Genomic DNA, 16380 nt, shown 5'->3' with positions numbered 1-16380 from the left:
AAGCTGAATTAAATAATGAATGTAGAATTTCTTCAAAACTGTTGTATTTTGTCAACGAGCAAATACCTTGACTGCTCGTCACTATAATACCGCACATAAAGGACCCCCACTGACAACCTCCATCCTAACCATGCTGTCTGCAAATCTTAATCTGGTTTTAACCTCGTTGAATTTCAAAGTAACATCGAAAACAATGCTTTTATATTCCTCAGATACACAATATCCGCAAAGGGATGAGCACGTTATTTTCCAAATAATATGTAAAAAGTAACTTTTGTTTCCCGTCTGCACCGGATAACTTATTAAATGATCGTAGTACAGAGACGGTCTTCTATCCGCTACCAGGATTCCTTCTAGAAATGTGATAACGTTCCCCCAATCCGTAGCACTGTTTCCAAAAATGCACTAAAATAAACCTTTAAAACATTGAATTTAGTTAATGGCCCATCGTAATTATTCGTCACAACCTTCCCTATCCTTTCAATGTTTTTTAAAGAGGTTTTTACGTTTGGTTTGCCAAGAAATGTCTGCATACGTATCTGACGGTTAAATGCTTCGCTACTTGCGGCAGCTGGTTGTAACATACTATATTCTGGAAATGCTGACTACGCCGTGTGTTTGTGTGTGAAAGGTCCTTCTCTTTGGGAAAGGGCAGAGACCCCCTAATGTCCCTTCTGCTGCCCCCCGATACTGGTGCCGAACGGCAGATTCAAACCCTACAGCCGACTCGTATTATATCCGTGACGTGTTTTGCCCAAACGGCCTTCCAAGGCTTAACCAAGCTGTTCATATTAACCAGCAGTTTGTTGGTTCGAGTGTCTTCCGGCCCAGCGATTAAATAATCCGTACCTTGAAAATAAAAAAAGGGAAAAGATTACTTATGGCGTCCTACAAATATTTACATCTCAAATAGCAAAATAACAACAAAACATTTTTAATACACTGCAAAAGAAAAAAAACATTTGGATGTGATCCACGCAGAATCTCTAACTTGGAGATCGCCCTGAAGGAAGCTGCCGAACGGGATTCAAAGTATCAAATTATTTAAAATCAAATTTATTAAATGCAGACAAGACAATTGCCCAATTATGTAAATTATGATTTTTTTTTTCTGGCATAAATATGTCTGCTGTGTTTTCTTCAACAAAATCTGTCCACTGCTACCAATAAACGTGTAAACCAGATCGGATCCAGAATTCAGTCGCTTATCTGCAGTTTCATGACCCGCAGACCAGATGCAACATGTTTAACCCTTATATATCCTTATCACTAATTTTCTACCTGTAGTATAATTTTATGCTTTAAATCCCCTGTGGTGTAAGAGTTTAAATTATTACAACGTTCAGGATTATAGCGCACATACGGGGAAGCGCTGGCACCTGTAATAAAACTTTCATGAAATGTTTTATCTATTTAAAACACGTTATGTTTGCATTCCTCTGTAGTCGTGGATGGGAAGCCCGACGGGTGCGCATCTTGATCGCAAGACAAGATGATGAGGAGAATTAGTGAATACAATGGCGATCTTTGGGAGTTTGTGTTTTTGTGATCCTGGTACTCAGAGGGGAAAGGACTGGACTGCCAGCTAACTTCACATGAACAGATTGATTCATTCAACTCAACTTCTGGAATGAGACTTTTGGACAAGAGACAGAAGCAAGTGATCTTGTGTCCCAACCAGCCCAGACCTGCGGAAACAGAAAGGGCACTGTGTCTGTCAGCGATTTCTGGGACAGAATGCAAAAAAAAAAAAAAAGTTGGCATTCGTAGCAAAATTCCACTTTTTACCCTTGTGTTGCTGAATTTGATCTGCGATGCAGTTTAGAGCCTGCTCTGCTGGCTTTCAAAAGGCCGGTCCCTCCTTTTGCCAAAAGTACAATAATGTGATGATTTATCAATTCACTTTGTTATGCCGAGAGGTTAATCAACTACTCGGAGCTGTCCGGTAAGTGGAAAATGATTCAGCTGTTTCTAATCTCGGACTTCACCAGACTGGAGGAATAAATTCATTTTCGATTGTTTTCTTGTGGATGCAAGAATCATAAAAAAATTATCTGGTTCTCAAAGATCAAACTAGAGTCCCCCGCTGCGACCGCCCCTGCCCCCCCCGTAAACTTCACAAGCATTTTTGGGAAAAATATAAAAGATGTGTTTTGATTGAAAACAATAACTGTATATACCGATTTCTTATGAAAAAAATGACCCTTTGGATCCAGTGTCCTCCATTAATGGCACGCATTCAAACATGAGGACCACTGCTTGAGAACATTTCTGAATTTAAACACTTATAAATAAAAGAAAAACATAACCGGCATCTAGAAGAACCCAAAACAACATTTTATATTGTGATAGTAATATATATATATAGTAAATAGATTATGTGAGCCTAATGAGGCTTTAGTGTTATGACCAAAGGACTTACCCGGATTTAGGATGGGGCAGGTGCAGCCGCGATTTGTCCAGGATTCGGGGTACAGGCTCCTGTTGTTCCGACTGATTTTAACTTTACCAGACTTCAGCACTTTCCTCACCTTCACCACAACTTCTGCGTGGGTGCCCTTGTCGTGCGCAGAGAGGATCCTTGCCTTTATCACTAGCAGAAAAAGTAATACAAAAACATATGTTTAACGGTTGAAGTGGAGCCATCGCTTTTGAGATGCCTGTTGTTTTACAGATAGAAGACTCTATTTGATTATGAAATAAGCTGAGAACATATCCTGTCCCATCTTTGAGAAGATAGTAGGCCCATCTTAACGGAACAAACCATGCAGAACACTGATACATTCGGTGTGTGCATTCTTTCATTACTGGAGCGGAAAAGACTTCCTGACTTCCTCTGCTGATGGCAGGAAGCATACTTAAGTACACTTAATGAGACACTCCTAATAAGTAAATTAATGTTTAATGGTATTTTCTAATATTAATATTCCAAAACTAAATAACTTATTTTATATGGATCGGATACTGCCTGTCCTGTGATATTTTGGGAGAATATGTTGCTCCTGTTGCCATCTGATGATCTCTGTATTGCTATTGGCTGGTGGACAACTCTAATACCGCCTTGACCAATAGCAAACGGAGCCCACTGGTTGAAATGTTCACATTAAAGAATATATTAGTACGACCTCAAAAAACAGCTCTGGATTTCTTCGGAGATATAAGAAGCAGCATTTGGCGAAAAAACACTCTTTAATGAAAACATAAACCTAAAAGATGTATTTTAAGCATCGCTATTCCTTTAAACAGAAATATCATTTATTTATCTACTAAAATGAGTAAATGCTGTGATTGTTTTTATTTTTAAATGCTATACTCACCATATGCATATTTCATCTGACAGAAATCTGCAACACTGCCAAGTATCTTCTCCTTACAAACGCACTTTTCTGGAGGAAAAAAAAGAAAGAGTCATTAGGATATGAGGCAAATAATCCTTCTCTAGACCTGAAGAGCTTACAATCTAAAACTGCTATGCTGTGGCTAAACATACCGCAGATTTTAGTTTCCCATTTCACACATAAGTGGGCCTGATATTTTTTTTTCAGCCAACCAATTAATTACTAAAAGTATATAAATTATAAATTAATTCATTATTAAAGTATGCTATTAAGTACAGTACCTGGGTGTCTCAAAGCTGAGAAGCCTTGTTCACTGTTCCAGTTCCAGTCATCGTCGCTCTCATTGGCTGGCATTTCTATGACCTCAGGGATCTTTCCACCAATCGGAATGTTTAGTAAGTGCTCGGACTCGTGGCTGATGGAACATTAGATTAAAACGATTTAGCTCCTGGCGTCCAATGCCACATGTCAACTGCAAATCAAATTCTGGCAAATGGTCAACAAGATGCCTCTTTGAACTGTTTTTTCAACATACCTCCCAACTGTCTTGGTTTCGCAGGACAGTCTTGACTTTTGCAGACAGTGGTGCTCAAGGGCCAAGTGGGAAGATCCTCTGATCTCCCCTGACCAGTTGTAAAAGCAATGAAGGTCTGGGCCCCGTTGTGGCTCCCACTTGGCCACCTCTGGACGCCACAAAGTGGCTCTTTGGGTTAAGTTGGCCAGTGGTCACACCTCTGCACCTGATCCGCCCACTGCAGCATGCAACCCTCCCCCTCCCCGCCTCTAGCCACCCCCCCCAAATCAGGTGTCCCGATTTGGATGCCTGAAATGTTGGGCAGGTATGGTCTCTTATGGTCTATAGCATGCAGTCCATGTCCACTCAAACATGTTCAGTATCCATATGCATTATTCCCAGATTTTGTAAAATGGTTGTTTTTCACTTTAGAAGTGTAGTTTACCTGTTTCGACATTCTCCGGTGTCGGGATCGCAGTTCCGAGCGCATTCACAGGGGCGGCAGCCATTCTCGCCAAAACCCCAGTATCCCATCATGCAGCGGTCGCAGCGTGGGCCAGCCACACCGGGTTTGCAGTAGCAGAATCCTGTCTTGGGGTGGCATCTCCAGCTTCGATAGGAGGTTTCATCGGCTGATCCGATTGGATGACACTGGCATTCTGTTACAAAAAAAATCATCAAAACATATTCTACACATACAATAAAATAAATAGATTGACTTGGAATTCATTGTGCCAATAACCATCATAATCAGTATAAATATTTATTGGCGCAGAAATCATACATAGATGTTGCGTGATGTATTTTAGAAGGATCAGGATAAGCTTATCCATAATTTATGACAACCAGGACCCGAGAATGGAACAGGATCCAGGCACCGAGGATAAGATGCATCGTACTAAATAAATAACAGATGCGATGTAACAGAGTACCTGATCCGGACGTTACAACCCTGCAGGGACGGACCTCTAATCACCTATTGTAAGGGGAGGAAATAGTGATACAATAGGGCATTTTCCCATTAAAGGGGGTCTCCCACCTAAAGCAGGACTACCCCTATTTGGGACCCAAATCCACCTACATACACCCAATATCCATCCTTTCCCCCAGAACTGGTCTTTATAATTTTAATAACGGATTAATAAATGGATAATTATATCAAATATATTTCCACAAGTACCTAAAAGATTCCATACTTCCCACCACTCCCAATAATAATAATAATAATAATAATTATATATATATCCTTAGTTTCCTGATAGTTTTTGTAACTTGGGGTAAAACAATACTGATAAAACAAACAGATAATGCAAATATACAGCTTTCAAAAGTATGTATTTTATGAAAACATACTGTATTATGAAAACTACACGGGGGAGGGCTGGCACCTTCTTGCCCAGGGGGCATGTAAATTCAAGTGGCCACATAGGCCCATTGCCCTGTGGTAGCTAACATACACACTGGCACACATATTACCATACACTATCACGCTAACATGCATGCGCACACTTTGGACCGGCCCAGGGGGGCAGTTGCCACCCTGCCCCCAACCCCCAGCAGCCCGCCCCTGGTACCGCTATAGGTTTTTAAAGTGGTGTAGGTAAAAAAACATCTATCACGCTGGCATAGTGTGCCTCTCTGGCAGCACGCAGGTTAAACACGGTGCAAAAACAAAAGAAGATCTGCTATTAAAATAGATGAGGCTTCTCCCCGGCAGCTGCGTTCCGCATACACAGGCACGCTGGATTACAGGGCAGAAAATAGCCAAGATTTAATTGAATGAACATTCCTAATGCCCCAGATGTAGCACAGAAGGAGACAGAGGCTTAAGGGAACAAAGCGCTGGCATTACAGAGCCCGTGACTAGTAATGCACTGTTCTTTGTGAAAAGCCTAGTTCTACATGAATCATATCACACTATATCAAAACCCAGGAATCCGCTGTTGTGATGTGGCTGTAGGGCAGGTGTGTGTCCGGCTGCGGACCCTCCTTTTATCTCTGTCTGCTTTGTGCCTGAATGCTCGGATGAACGGCAGAGACGGTATTTTTCTTAAATCCAACATTTTACGGTTCTGTGCGCTAAACGACGACACGGAATGGTCTTCACAGATTAAAATATGTAATGTATATGTATTCAAATCTAGCCTTATGGGTATACCCTGAGAGCAGCCTCCTTAACATTCAGGATTTGCTTGACTAGCCCCCCCATTAAGTTATCTCTCCTTTTTCATTAAGTTGCTGATTGTTGCTGGTTGGGTGGTTCTAGCAGCCGTTACAAAGGTGGCATGACGGGAAGGGGGGGCAGAATATTAAACAGATAATCCTGGCTCTGCCACATGTAGCCATATTAAGGTAACCTTTGAAACTAAGTATCTCCAGAAATCATAAGTTATATGTAGTTTTAATAAGTACACAGTTCAGCTAAAACGTTTTAATAGCTTTCCTGGCCCACAGACCTGTCCTTCATACAAAGAAACATTAGCTGTGGCCCCGTACCAACATCAGGGGCAATTAATTCCATACACCCCCATCAACATTTCAGGTGCGTGAAGCAGGACACCTTCATTGGGGGGCATGGTTAAAGGACGGCCATCATCATGTTGAGGCATCTTGCGATGTTTTGAAGCAGAACTCCAGGTTATGATGACATATCATGGTGGCCTACTTTAGAACATTGCGAGGTGGACACGCTGGGGGCAGAGATTGAGGTCTTAGCTCTTTAGAAAGAAAGCATTCAGCATATTTCATATTTAGAAGAATAATGTATTTTGTGCCGCACCTGTGCACATGATTGGGATTTTCAGGGCAGTAGAACCCTGTGATACCCTCATACCCAGCAAACATTCTGAGCATCAGGGGAGGAAAGAGTGGCATGAGGGGAGGAATGAGGGGCATCGGGGGAGGAAAGAGGGGCAGAGGGAATTGGGTCTCAAAGAGGGACTGTCCTACCTATCAGTGGTATAATACTGTAAGTTGGGTGGCTCATGGTAACAAGGCCATCTACATGGATGAAAACAGGACTATCAGTGGGTGTTTGAGGTGGCCAACAAAGATTGAATTCATGTCAGAACCTGGTTTGATTGACGTTTCTACCTCCACTGCCTTAACAAACTGGATAAACAGCTGGTGCAACGCAAGGACGTGGTGGGATAACACCGTGTCATTTAAAAGAATCCTCATTTGATTGCAGCTGGCATCTTGTTTTTTTCACAGCTCTTACCTTTGCAGGCGGTTGGGGAGCTGAGAGGCTCCGAGTGGTCTCTGTAGTACCCCGTTTTACACCTCTGGCAGCGGTACCCCTCCGTGTTGTGCTGGCAGTTTTCGCAGATCCCTCCGCTTCTCTTTCCCGAGGACAGCCAGAGGCCAAGGTCAAAGCGGCAGCTGTGCGCGTGGTTGTGACAGCGGCAACCTAATTTGGGTAACCAAGAAACAAATGCGCAAAAATACATATCAAAGAAGCTGAGGAAGCCGATTGGTGAAATGCGTTGTGCTGAATACGCCCATTGAGGAAGTGGACAGGAAGTGGAATCCTGTGAGAACCAAGCTGTTCCTGCTACAACACAGCATTATTCCGGTCCTTTCCACGGGAGCGTTAACGTATTCTTATATGTAAGATACTACGTTTTTATTCATATTAAAGATACTACTTTTTTTTAACTCTTTCTCCTCCGGTCTTTTCTGGTACACCGGTACAAAGAAGAAATTCCATTCCCCAGAAGGGGATCTATGGGCTTCCCAACAGAGGAACCTATTGAAGAATCCACTTTAATGAATTTAAGCATTATTTAATTTAATTTCCGCACATATTGTGGTGTCGTTTGTAAATTTTGCGCAGCACTTTATTTCTTTGTTTTGTGTATTATCTTTTACACACTTGTGGTCAGTGTGTTGGTTCTGCAGCACCAAGGTATTTTTACTTGTTTAAGTTGTGTCACTACACCAGATATCTGCCATTTTTATTTTAAGCGCTGAATATCACTCTTTCCTTTTCACATATGAAAGGAGCAGAGCTACGGAAAAATACTAAGTCTTCCACTGTCTATGGACAAATCTGTATCTGTGTGTCACCAACCAGCCAATAGGAGTTAAGCAAGACTGAGATTCTGTCTCTCATTGGATGGCGCCAGACATTCTAGCAGTTTTGTAATAACTTTTTAAACCTGATATTTAGTTATTCTGAATGTAATTTGAGTCCCTGGCGGCCACTAACAGAGGCGGGAAGAATGTCTTCTGAATCATAGGTCCACACTTACGTTGGCATTCATTTGGAGCCCCTGCCTTTCCATCGGCTGGTCTCCAGGGCTGGTCGTTGTATAAGGGAGCGCACTTTTCGCAATGATCTCCCGCTGTGTTGTGTTGACACACGCATTTGCCGTGCACCTGATCACAGACATAAGAGTAAAACGTTACATGACATCGATTTATAAAGAGCCAGCAGATCCCATAGTGCTGTTACAGTAAGGGCCAACGTCAGACAGACCATTACAGAAGGACCCTGCTCTTGTGAGCTTACAATCCATTAGTTGGTTGAGGGGGAAGTGAGATCACAGGACAGGACTGCTTGGGTTAGTGGATTGTGACAGTGATAGGTGGCCATGGTGGATGTCTTCTTGAGGATACCGGTGGAAGGTGTCAGGAGGGAAGGTTGTACACTTCTTTGAATAGGTGAGTCTTTTAAATTAGAATAAGTAGGAGAAAGTCGGACAGAACAAGGTAGGAAGTTCCAGAGAAGTGCTTTAGCATCGGTGAAATCCTGAACACGCGAGCGGGAAGAGCTAATAACAGTAGAAGAGAGACGCAAGTCATGGGAAAAGCGAAGAGGGTGGTCAGTCAGATGAAGGAAATGAATGTGATGGGATACAAAAACATGATCAAATGGTATTATGTTAACCATTAATATATATATTTATACACATACCGGTATATACATACAGAGACATAATATACTATAAAAATAATTCTTCAGTATATAGCATTCTTGTTATATATATATATATATATATATATATATATATATATATATATATATATATATATATATATTAATGAATATTAGAAACGAGTGATGCTGGTTTCCAAAATGAATGCTACCTGACTGGAATGAAGGAGCGCCCAGCCTTGCCTGGTTTGTATCCTAATCAGTTCCAAATTCCGTTTAGCCTTTTCCGTTTTAAACCTGCCCTGAGTTAATGCAGAAACAGCCCTTTGGTGCCTGCCTCCCCCGGGGCTGAGCCTCCGCCGCTGCCTCCGCCTGGGATGTTTTCATCTAGTTAGAAGTTGTGATTTTATTATTTTTTTTTTCCCTTCCTCCAGCTGTTCTTTGAATCGCCGACCCAACAGCAGAGCGGCATCGTGCCTGGAGGTCACCAAGCCTGGCACAGCTTAGATCAGATAGTTTGGAAACCCTGCTAGGGGGGATTATCAAGGGAAAGGCACAAGATGTTTGAACAAGAGATAACTTTTGGAAATGGAAGGGGGGTTACGGAAGGAATGTGAGCTACAGCCACCAAGAAACGCTTGGTATAAAAACAAGCTTTACCTTGGGTGACCTGGGGACAGGACACCGAGTGTAAAATATTCCACAGAGGCAACAGCGCAAAGTGGGGCGCGGGTCTGCGCTCGTTTATTAGGAAACCCAATAAAGTATTAAAACGGATCTGTCGCTTTTCACTCATCTGACATTTTTTAGATCTATGAACTAAAAAAAAACCTAAATAACTCAGATTCAAATGAATAACATATCTTTAATTAAAACCCACTTGAAAGATATGATTATTCCTCCTCGTTAAGTTATCTCTCTCCAGTTAAGTGGCTGATTGTTGCTGATTGGTTCAGCCAGCCTTTGAAGTAAGGAGAAGGGAGAGAACATCAGGACTGATAAGTGATCAGATAAGCCACAGAGCTCCTACGAGCCAAATTAGCCTCTTTATACTAATTGCCAAACAAAAAGAACAAGTTTAAAGGTAGGTTTAATGAATTAATTTAGTTTAACAATCATAAACTATTACAGCTATAGTTATTGTTAATGTGTTGGTGTTGCTTTAGCTGTAGGGAAGAAACAAAATGATACAAATATCTCCTTTACTGGCTACTGTTTCTTTTTATCATGGAGAAGATTCCGTGTGTTTTCTATCAGGCTTTTCATACAGAATTGTTTTGCAGAAACCAATTTCGTATGGAGTGGAATATTATATATTTGCACAATAAGCACAATATTGAATGTTGTAAACATCGGTGTAGATAATCAGTTTGCATTAAATCAAAACCTCTTGTTATATTTCTTATAGACTGGGTTGGATTTATAAAGAAGACGTATTTAGGTCATATCTTGCTGTTCTATTTAGGAACATACTAAATGCTGCATATTGTGAGTCTATCGACTATTGGAAGAAGCTGGAGCTGATCCATGGGTTGGTCAGAATTTATTGGAACATTCTGGGAAAGCCACTTTTTTTTATATGTCTAATTTGCGATGCCTCCCTATGGACCTATGGACTATAGTGGTGGACTATAGTGGTGGACTATAGTGCCCATCTCCTGGCTGGTAGGTAAATGTCACATCAGTTAGAAAGTCCTTTGGGTTCCATTACTGGGGCCACTCCAATCTATCTTTCCCAACATCTTATTTAAATTCTTCTGTGGTTTGTGTCGCTTTCCACGTATTCCGTGTAGATTACCTCCCAGGAACCTAAAATTGATCTCTAAAATGTAGGAGTAACTGGTTTTCTCTTATCCCAGAGAGAATCAGACTGGTCACAGCTCAGTTTGCCCGTGCATCTAATTTCTTCCGCAAATTAGTGCACCATGGAGATGCAGACATTACTCACCATGATCTCTGTTCCTTGGGTGCGTTCTGTCTGCTGGCACTCCTCGGCGTGCCCGTTGCAGAAGCAGCTCCCTCTTACTATTAGGTCGTAGATGGCATAGTGAGCAAATCTCTGTGGTTTTTCCTGGTGCACAGCCTGGCACGGACATTCCTGTCTCTTTAAAAGCAGCAGCCTCAGGTTGGTCATTTTTAGCAGGTCCTGAGCCTGAAGGCTGTATGGATCCTCAATCCGATTCGCTGGGCTTAAAGCTCGAAATATGACCTGAAGAGATGGCAGAGGACATTTTATTGTCAGTAGGGCATCAGAGATTCACATTCATCAATCACTGCGACATTCTGTGAAACTTAATAAATAGATATTGTTTATGAAATAACTACTGAACAAGTAAACAATTATCTTATGGCAGCAATTGGGGATTTGCCAAGAGACAAATAGAAGTTCTTCACCAGGACCAGACTGGATTCTAACCTCATTTTCCTACACATCTTTTGGGATGTCTAAAGTCCTTGATTCCTGTTCTGGGACTCAAGGATCAACACAGCTTCCCAATGCTGAAATACAGTAACTTTGGACATTCAACTACTGTTTTTAATTCTGTCATTTACCTCTCCCCTGGAGCAAGGCCAGGCACTGGAATATCTGGAGGTACACAATGAACCCTCCTCCAAGAGGTCATCTTGAAGACCAAATGTGGCTGTGCAGTTGGTAGCAAAATATTTATAAGGCCTCCAAGTCTTGCCATGGTCATTTGACCGCTCCAGGACCATAGCAGCCGGACGGGGAGACTTGAAGACCATAATAACATGTGTCAAGTAGAATTCTGTCTCGAAATCCAGTCTTATCTCCTCCCTAAGTATGCCTTGGGCAGACTGCCACCAGGTTGCGGGACTTGAGAAGACATCATCTGTCATATGAGAAGGTGGGTGTGAATTCTCTGGCTGGTTGACACTGCACTTGGTGCATCTTGGTAGACCACAAGAAGACTGTAACCTCTGGTATGGGTGGTGTTGAGGGTAGAAACAGTACAGTTCACTGACATTCTTCCCACAGGTTGTGAAGGTGGTGGGTGTCCGACCTGTGGCAAGGTTCCCAACAGGTGGGTTGCAAGAATGGCCATCACATCTGAGGCTGTGCACCTTACCAGTATCTGTGAACGACCAGAAGAACAACATTACAATAGATTTCCTTTCCACTAGTGGAGAACCAGACGTTGGTAGAGCTTGAAGACGCTCAACTTGGCCTTTGCCAACTTTGACCCCACAGTGTTAGTAAAAAGGTCATGCGAACTGCGAACATCATTATCTCTTTTAAAACATTTTTATCAAAAAAGAAATTGTTTGCAGGACGCGTGCCGGTGTCATATCAGGGAAGTGCGGATACACGGTCATTCATAGCAGCTCTAAACCTGGTATGGAAAAAAGGCGGGCATCAGACAGGGGGAGATTTTCAATAATTCATAAAATGCTGATCACTGGAAATGGAGCCTTATCTCTTTGGGAGCTGCTGTTGCATACACTGATTCCCTGACCGCGGCAGCTGAAACCAACCATTCTCCAGTAATCAGCGAGCATCCTGTCTCATAACCCCCGGGATCAGCCAGGGTACCGCTCTATCTCATTAACCCCTACGCCGCCGGATAGATAGAGATACCTTGCAAAAAAAAAGAGGCGTGCGCTTAATGGAGCCGTCTGTGAAACGATGGTTTTTAGCTTTAAACGCACGGTACTTTAGTCCTGTTTTATTCAGAAAATAATAAAATTCAATGATCACGGTTTTTAAGGGCATCATCAGAATGTTCTGTATATAGGGGGTTACGTAAAAGCATCCCACCCCATCTGACCCTTTCTTGGTCCTTTTAGTCAGTGGATAAAGGTGATTGTTGGTTTTGATGTCATATGCGATATTTCATTATATTACAGTTTAATGTCAATGTTCTGCGAATAATAACACAGTTAAAGGGCAACAAGAATGTGTCTTTTTGACAACTGTTTTTGTTTTTTTTATTTTGACGCATTTATTGGTTCATACACTTTTTTTGCAACATTTTTCAATGTTTTCAATGAATATAAACCACCACCTTTTATCCTACTAATATTGTATCTTATAAAGGCCGAATATATTGCCATAAAATACTTCCATAACTAAATCAGCTGTTTCAGCTTCTTTTGCCGATATTCGCTCTTTTCCACTGGCGTCTGCTGGAACTTCCCAAAAATATTCTGTGAAATCTGGGAAATCCTGTGTTGGTCTTTGTGTTCCTCGGTCTCCTTCCTAATAAAACTGCCATTGATCGTCACTTGGGGCAAGTTAATGCTCTCTGTAAATGTATTGTTGATCTACCGGGTTCCCTGGGGTTCCAAGTTGGGTTGAAATCTGCCCTAATCGATAAAAAGTAAGGAGTAGAATTGCTGATTTGTTTGGTTAGTTAATTAGCTAATTTAGTCACTAAAATATTGGATGGAGAGAGCTGCCATCTTGTATTGCTCAATACACAACAGGATAAGTAACCTATGATGCAATCATCAAACGGTTAAAATGTATCAAATGTATCAGAAAGTTTTATTATGAAAGCAATTAAATGATTTATCATCTCAAAGGCAAAATCAGCGATAAAAGTTCACTACCTTAAGTCCACTGCCTTAAATTATTATAGATTTAATGTCTTGCCTCCCAAATAAAAATTTACATTTATTAAAAAAAAATGGCTTAAATGATGTCTAAATGGTTTTTTTTTGTTTTTTTTTAAGGCATATATTTTTAAACTTGGTTTCCACTTCCATTATCTGTCTCTTGTGCTTAGAACATGACTTACGCCAGCATGCACCTGACCTCCTTGTCCTGATTGGATAATAATTTTTTTTTATGTTTTAAAAATGTAAAACGTTTAAAAATGAATAAATGGTGGGTCTATATTATAAATAATTAATAATAAGATATCTCTAATAGGCCACTAGCTACTTCATTTTTGTAACACAGCATACATTTACCTTTTTTTTTATTTTTTTATTAATTTAATTAATTTCCTAATTTTAATTAGGTAGTTGATCCATTTCAAAAGCAGTAGTTTCGGAATAAAAGGTAGATGCTATACATATCTTACAATAAATACTGAATACAGACTTCATACTTTTTTCTAGCAAATTAATCCAAGTATTTTTTTATTTAAATAATATTTTTTTTATTAATAGAAAAGACATTATACTGGCGTCTAATCTATATCTCTAGGGTATAACAAAGCTAAAACCCAGGGGTAACTCACATCAAACCATTGCTGTTACCAGCAAGAAGCACGTTATCCCAATGCAGAACATATAAAAAAAAAATTAACTTTATTATTAACATTATTTATTGTTTTATATAGCTCCATCATATTCCGCAGCGCTGTACAATGGGTAAACCGGGCATAATAACAATTTGGACTTACAAAAACTGTAAGGGGGGGGCTGCTTAAATGTAAGGGAGGGCTGCTTAAATGGGCTTACAATTAATTTTTAATAGTCACTGAATATTTCACTTGGACAATTACTAAAACCAAAAAAAAATGCAAAACCTCCCCAAAACATAATTAAAATAAAAAATAAGAAATAAAAAAAGCAGTAGAATCATGGATATGGGAATTTGCAGTGCATATGCCTCTAGTAAGAACAAAAATCTGGAATATAAAAAAAAAAACATTTTAATTATGACAGGCTCAGCTTAATAGATCTGTAAATCTGTTTGATATTTCCCTACCTTCTTCAGTCTGCACAAGGATAATCCACTCCAGGAGGACAATGAAGACAAGTCCCTTGTTCTGCATGTCAAGAAATGTTCCTCAAACCCTGGGGAATATCAGGACTGATGAAGGTTGATGTGAAGAGTCCTTAGAGCTGCATACCCCTTGAGACTTGTCACCCAAGGAGTGAGAGTCTTCTGGTTGGCACTGTTAGTATTATTGGCCAAGAGTCACTTTCACAAGAAGTCACACTTTGAGCTTCATCTTCTTTTTTTTTATTTTGCTCCTGTGATCCAATTTGTTTCTGAAGTTATCCTCCCCTTTCTTCACATGTTTCTCATGATTCTTGCAGCCTTGATCCCCCTCTAAACTCCTCCCCACTCACTCCCTGTACATCAGCCAATATATACAGAGAGGAAATTAATTTGGGTTATATTAGGATTAAAATTTTTGTGAAAACAAACAAAAAAATTGATTTTCTTGCGATATCTCCTCTCCTCTTATATACAGCACCCCAAAGTATACATGTAGACAAACAAATCCTGCCTAGACTATTTGTATATAGTTATATTTATCTATGTGATGTTATCTTGAAACCTTACTCATTATGAGTCCTGGTCCTGAGAAATAATGACAGCCTCTTGGTGATGCTCTGGTCCTCTATTCTCTCTCCTTGAGATGCTGTATAATTTCCTTATCTCCACTGCAAGCAGGGCTGTCAGTTACACTTCTCTTCTGGATGCTGTTGTCTCTTTAAATTAAATGCCCGACACGTGGGTGCAGGCTCCGCCCACTCCGTGGAATGTGACTCAACGTCGCACCCTGCTGGATATCTTGTATACTGCAAGCACCTGCAGTATTCACAAGAGGCTTGTTTCAGAATCTGTATAAACCTTTTCATGTTATAAAAATATTAAACATCAAAATATTGTTATAAAAATATTAAACATCAAAATATTGTTATAAAAATATTAAACATCAAAATATTGTGTAACATTTAGTTACATTAAAGCCTTTTATTTAACCATTAATTGCTGAAGTATTGGTAGTAACAATGCAGTACGGCAGCAAGGGGTGTTGGGGTTATGTACAAAGGTATAATACCAATCTCAGAAATGCTAATTCAGTTGTGGCTAATTCAGTTGGGTTTTTGGCCAAGAACCCCCCCCAAACAAATATTTATACATAATGTGTGGTGTGCATCCTAGCTTGTGTACTTGTGTACAAGGATCCTTGTGTCTGTCACCAGGGGAAGGCTTCTGGTCAGGGGGCAGGTAAAGACAAGTGGCCCAATCAGCCTCTTCCCCTTCACCCAGGTAACTAACATACACTGACACACATATTTGCATACACTATCACACTTACATACTCACGTTAACACGCATACACACTCACACAAATACACACTCACACATACTCTGTCTCAAACAAACACACCTTCTAACACCCCCCTCTCACACACACTTGGCACATTCCCACTCATTCATACACACATACACTTGCACATAAACGTTCATGCTAACACACACACTTGCACATACACTCTCACTCTAACATACATGCACACATAAATATTCACTAATCAATAATAACTCAATAATCAGCCCTTATTTCTTGAGCCACAGGGCAAAATCTCAGGTGTAGTCATTGATACATGAGAAAGGTATACTAAAATGCCCATAACAAAGCCTTTTGCTCCCTACTCCTGATTTGATTGACAACCCCAGTCCTCTTTTTAGGGGTTAAATTACATTGGACATCTCATAGCCATTAGAGTATTGGGCATTGGGTATCGAGTAACAGGTTGGATATACATTCACGCACTCTTAAAAAACATTGGCCCCTTTTTTAGGCAAGTCGAGCAGAAAACAGGCACGGCAGGTCCAGGAAATGGGTTAGAATACTATTATCCCAAAGGGGGTCTTGGGTTGCAGCTGGGGAACGTCTACCCCTGCCCAAAACCTGCCATAGTACATAGACTGACTA

At 40.7% G+C, this 16380-nt stretch overlaps 1 protein-coding gene across 1 annotated transcript; it reads right to left on the bottom strand.

The window, feature by feature from the left end:
• Positions 1–709: 709 nt before the first annotated feature.
• LOC128500473 (netrin-4-like) lies at positions 710–14817 on the bottom strand. The gene is made up of 10 exons (XM_053469635.1): positions 14412–14817; positions 11285–11826; positions 10680–10940; positions 8106–8232; positions 7073–7261; positions 4298–4511; positions 3620–3753; positions 3318–3386; positions 2423–2593; positions 710–849 (listed from the first exon to the last, which is right to left on the bottom strand). Exons 1-10 carry the CDS (start codon positions 14476–14478, stop codon positions 710–712), a joined length of 1914 nt encoding a protein of 637 aa, XP_053325610.1. The 5' UTR covers positions 14479–14817.
• Between the last annotated feature and the right edge of the window lie 1563 nt (positions 14818–16380).

This window comes from Spea bombifrons, chromosome 6 (genome assembly GCF_027358695.1).
Source record: "Spea bombifrons isolate aSpeBom1 chromosome 6, aSpeBom1.2.pri, whole genome shotgun sequence".
Lineage (NCBI taxonomy): Eukaryota > Metazoa > Chordata > Amphibia > Anura > Pelobatidae > Spea > Spea bombifrons.
Note: the sequence above shows the minus strand (reverse complement) of the source record. Positions and strands in the feature narration are given on the sequence as shown.